Source organism: Numenius arquata, chromosome 3 (genome assembly GCF_964106895.1).
Source record: "Numenius arquata chromosome 3, bNumArq3.hap1.1, whole genome shotgun sequence".
In the NCBI taxonomy this organism is placed as follows: Eukaryota; Metazoa; Chordata; class Aves; order Charadriiformes; family Scolopacidae; genus Numenius; species Numenius arquata.
Genome location: NC_133578.1, coordinates 6,753,341 through 6,758,604, shown reverse-complemented (window position 1 = coordinate 6,758,604; position 5,264 = coordinate 6,753,341). Strand labels below are relative to the sequence as shown.

General features: G+C 49.1%; 1 protein-coding gene across 1 annotated transcript; it reads right to left on the bottom strand.

The window, feature by feature from the left end:
* Nucleotides 1-3,008: 3,008 nt before the first annotated feature.
* LOC141463177 (transcription factor 15-like) lies at nucleotides 3,009-4,112 on the bottom strand. Its single transcript, XM_074145472.1, has 2 exons — nucleotides 3,672-4,112; nucleotides 3,009-3,059 (listed from the first exon to the last, which is right to left on the bottom strand). Exons 1-2 carry the CDS (start codon nucleotides 4,110-4,112, stop codon nucleotides 3,009-3,011), a joined length of 492 nt encoding a protein of 163 aa, XP_074001573.1.
* Nucleotides 4,113-5,264: the final 1,152 nt, after the last annotated feature.

The window sequence follows — 5,264 nt, the reverse complement described above, 5'->3', positions numbered from 1 at the left end:
ACCATCAAATAAGGTACTTGATTTTAGACACCCTCAAAATTTTGGCTTATAAATATGTATTTGTGCACGCCATGAGCAATGCCTCTCCGTGAAATGATTAAAAAAATAGAACTGATAAGACACACAAACTCATACAGTAAAAATTCAATAAAATACCTAATGATGAGTGAGCTCTTTATATGTGAAATCTGAGCACTCAATTCATCTGTGTCTCTAGAAATTAAATCCTCTTTTCCCTGGGTTTATAGAAAACACTTTACATAGTAACAGCTCAATCCTGCATCTTTTGGTTTTGCTCCTGGGGGTAGAGAAGTTTTACATTATAAATAAACTTCAGCAAAGGTAAGGATCTGTCCCCACTTGTCCCCATTTAAATACATAGTATAACATATATATACATGCAGGCTTGAGGTCTGTTCCTCAGAGAAATCACTGTCATCATTGTTTTGGATAGATATTATCTGTCTATACCAGGAATATTTGGGCTATGGTGCTCTGGGGCCTAATTTCTGCCACAATCAATCAGTGTTACTGAAATTCCAATATTATTTAGTAATTGAAAATCTGAGCATTATACCAAAATCTTCAAGCCCAGCTGAATTCAACACTTTTTACCTGAGTAAAGAAAGAAGAATTTAACGCTACATTGAGCCAAGTTAAACAGGAGAGATGGCCAAGTCGTGACAGCCTGCTCCTTTGGCATCGGGAAGCGTTTTGTATAAACGTTACACAAAACCAGGGAGATAAAATCCCATTTAAAGTGAGGACACCAAATTCCTGTAGGATCGTGCAAATTATTCATGAGAGTTTCAAGTGATGAGCTTTCGGCTAATTCTATGGTGCAAAACCAGACCTCACTGTTTTATACTTGTTTCCTTTAATAACTAATATCCTTTAATATCCTATTAAATTAAAATATGCTGCATTTGCCAAGAACTAGGCTTAAAAATCTTAAAACTGCAATAAAGTCACAACATTGTGAAAACCTGAAACAATTAATTTTATTGCAAAATTCAGAGTATACTCAATGCAAAATTTTCCTAAATTTGTTTGAAAATGCATTATTTTTTTGCCATTTTAGGGTATCATACTGAATGATACAGCTAAATGACTGGATTAGCATCGATTGTCTGTAAAGCGGGTCAGATGCTTTGGTTTAATGTGTTCATAAGAATGTAGAGCTGAACTGTAAGATCAGCTTTGAAGTAAATAACTTTGGAAAAGACAAACTTCTTCAACTTCCTTTTAAAAATAAAAAAAGCCAGGACGACCTGTTTGTAGAAATCTATCCCCCCTTCCCCGACACGACGACACAATACAAAAATTAAAAAGCACTTTGTATAAGCATGAAAGAGTTCCAGTTTCGCGAACCGATGCCAAAGCAAAACAAAGATCATAATCGGGCAGCAATTTCAAGTTCCCTATTAAAAAAAAATAATAAAATAATGGAAACCTTTTAAAACCAAAAAAACTCTTCGCAATCCAGGAAAATACAACGTGTAGCTTTTAATAAGTGAACAGACCGACGTGATGTGGAATTGCTGGAACTTTGCTTTGGTATTTTTCTTAAATAGGATTTTAAAAGAGAAGTTTAGGGCAGGTTCTGTAGGTAAAAGAGATTTTCCCTCACGGTGATAAAGGCGGTCGGTGCGTGTTGGGGAAGGGAGAAGGAAAACTAAAAGTGTGGTGTTGCGTGAACAATAGACCGAGACCTTGTTCTTGCTCAAGTTCTTCATCACAAATGCCAGAATTTGCTTTGCTCTTATTGAGGGGAAGAGGAGAAAATGATATATGGTAAGTAAAGTGAGCGAGGCAGGGCTGCGTCTTCTCTCCTCACATCTGGCTGCAGCGGTGAGGGTGGAGGACGGGAGAACTGAACCGATGGCATCAGGGGAGACAACACCAGACACGGATTCTTAGCAGCACTTCTCAGGGTGGTATACGCTTACCAAGCTTTTAAAGAATACGGAGTGCCTCCCAAAGTTAAGATTAATTAAGGCCTAATTAGATATATTATAAATAACTCTAAAAAACATTGCAAAATTAAACTAGCTATATATTTTTTTTAAAATCCACTCTTACTGGGGTTTAAGATCAGCCTTTGTTGATGTCCAAAACTGAAAATATAACATGCATATTTGCTTTTTAGACCACTAAAAAAAATTAAGTTATACAAGTTAATAAAATGCGGGGAGACAAATGGCATCGGTGATGTACAGGCACAATTTGGGAATCACCTAGGTGACGGGTAAATGTAGACAGCCCTTGGGAAACCCTCCCTAGCCCCTACTTGCCAGACAAATTTAGGAATATCCCATGCTATTTAAAGGACTTTAAAGGGCTGGCACGACTTGCACCATTAATAAGAAAAGAGCATCGCTTACGCAGCACTTCTCCACTTTCCTCTCCCCTCCTGGCTACATCCCGTGTCCACGTGCCGCCGTGCCTGCGCCTGCAGCGAACGGCGGTGCTTTCTCTGGAAGTTTCCCAACTTTCTGCGAACGCCTTAAAAATAATCTCCCAGCATCGTTCAAAACCTCCCGAGCATGTCAGCTGTCGGGATGGGCTCCCCACCCCGAGAACTGGCGTGCGGCTGGAGGAGTGGGCGGCAGCGCTGCGTGCGGCCCGAGCAGGGGCTGGCGGGGTACGGCACGACCCGTTCGTGACAGCTTTCCCCCGACAGGAGAGGCTGTGTGTTGGGAAGTTCAAGTTTCACCATGTGACACGGGTTTCGGAGACATCGGGACCCGGGGCTCGGCTGCTTCGGTTTAACGTTTCTCGCACTAAAATAGCTGCCGCACCAGGTGCCGCTGGCTCAACGGGGTTCCGTTTCATTTGCAAAATGCCCTGAATAAACCTATCACAGCGTGAAACAAAGCGCAGAGGCTTAAAAAAATAACTGGTTTAGGACGGCGTTATTTAAATGTAAACGTATAGCATGAGCGCGACGACGTTACCCAGGGCAGTCGTACAGTCAGTGCAACATTCACGCGAGGTTCTCAGCCCATTCAGTGTCCACCTAAAGCTGGACCAGACAGCGGCTTCTCTCCTTCTCGGTGCTGTATGAGGGATAAAAAACACAAGTTAGGAGATGCATGGACCTGTTGGAGCGAGTCCAGAGAAGGCCATCAAGATGCTCAGAGGGCTGGAGCACCTCTGCTATGAGGGCCGGCTGAGAGAGTTGGGGTTGTTCAGCCTGGAGAAGAGAAGGCTCTGGGGAGACCTTAGAGCCCCTTCCCATACCTAAAGGGGGCCTACAGGAGAGATGGGGAGGGACTCTTGATCAGGGAGGGTAGCGACAGGATGAGGTGTGATGGTTTTAAACTGAAAGAGGGGAGATTTAGATTAGATATTAGGAAGAAATTCTTTCCTGTGAGGGTGGTGAGACGCTGGAACAGGTTGCCCAGAGAAGCTGTGGATGCCCCATCCCTGGAAGTGTTCAAGGCCAGGCTGGATGGGGCTTTGAGCAACCTGCTCTAGTGGAGGTGTCCCTGCCCGTGGCAAGGGGAGTTGGAACTCGATGATCTTCAAGGTCCCGTCCAACCCGAACTATCCGATGACTCTATACCAAGGAACCCTCAGCTGGGACCCTCCCAAACCGGCTGCGGAGACGGACAACCACCCTCTGCCAAACAGTGCCCGCAGAGCGATTTTGGGGAGCCGGCCCTTACCCGCTTCCGCTGGTCGCCGAGGCAGAAGGTGCAGATGTGCCGGGGGGCCGGGGGGACGGCGGCGGGCGGCGGGCTCTGCGGGGCGGGCTGCGGGGCGGGCTGCGGGCAGGGCTGGGGGTCGTCCGCCCCCTCCGCCTGCCGCCGCTGCAGCAGCAGGACGTTGGCCAGGTGGGAGATGTAGCTGGAGGCCAGGCGCAGCGTCTCCACCTTGGAGAGGCGGCGGTCGGCCGGCCGGGTGGGGATGAGCCGGCGGAGGGCGCCGAAGGCCGTGTTGACGCTGTGCGTGCGGTCCCGTTCGCGGGCGTTGGCCGCCGCCCGACGCCCCCCGACGCCTCCCCGACGCCGCCGACGCCCGACGCCGCCCGACGCCGCCCGACGCTGCCCCTCGCCCGCCGCCGCCGCCGCCGCCGCCGCCGCCCCCCCCCCGCCGCCGGCCTTCATGGCGCCCTCCGCCGCCGTCCCGCCGCCCCATGACTTTTATGGTGCCGCATCGCCCCTGCCCGCCGCGGCCCCGTGTCCCGCCGGTGGCGCGGCGGGTCGCGCTTGGCGCGGTTGCTGCTTTTAGCCGGGGGCCACCGCCGCCGCCGCCGCCACCTGTCGCCTCCACCCGGCACCGGCATCCCCTTCTCCTCCGCCTCCCCGCCGCCCGGGGGTCCGGTGTGTGCGGAGCCCCGCTGCCACATCCAGCCCACCAGCTTCCCGGCCGTGCGGGAGCGGGAGCCTGGGTGGCCCCGGGGGGCTCCCACCGGCACCGGTTGGGTGTGAATGGCCATCATCTCATTGCAGGGTGTACAAACTTTTACCGTTTCCACCCCGTCTTCACTCCCGCGCACTGTTCCAGCTGCGCATACGTGTATATATATATGTGTGTGTGTGTGTGTATACATATTAGTTGGAGCAGGATAATAGGACGAGCACAGGGGTGGATTTCATCACCATCCCCAGCAAGCGCTAGACGCACACAGAAATCCAATTTCTCATTCTGTTCAGAATGCGCGCCTACCTCAACCATTTACTTATTAAAAGGTCATCACAAGCACTAGTTGATTACACCTCTTTTCTCCATAAAAATTTGACAGCCTGCCTGAGCTCAGAAACTCATGAAAGGTCATGGTGCAGGTTTTCTCAAATGAATCATCTCTACCTGATTAAGCATCCTTGACTGACTGCTTTTTTTACAGTCCCAGAAGCTTATTTGTGGTGGTGGTGGTGGTGTCTAAATATTAATCCTTCTTCCCAAATCAGGGCTGGATTAGCAGAGTCGTATCTCTTTAATCACGGGTGCACACACTTAGGTTAGACAGCTGCTTTGACATATTTGGCTGGGAATCATCCCCTCTCAAAATACAGCGAGTACCAACAGGCAGGGCCACGTCTATGCACTGTGTTCATCTGCTGGAATGGCGAAGTGTTGGTTTGTGTTTGTTGCCCTTTCCCCTTGGGCAGAGGTTGTAGGCAAAAATGGACAAGCAGCTCTGCTTGTCAGCCAATTGCAACTGTCCCGTACCTTGGCATATTAATGAGAAAAACTTCTTTAACGGGAATTTTTATTTGTGTTACTTGGAAGAGAGAGGGGAAAATGTTTTTGATTTC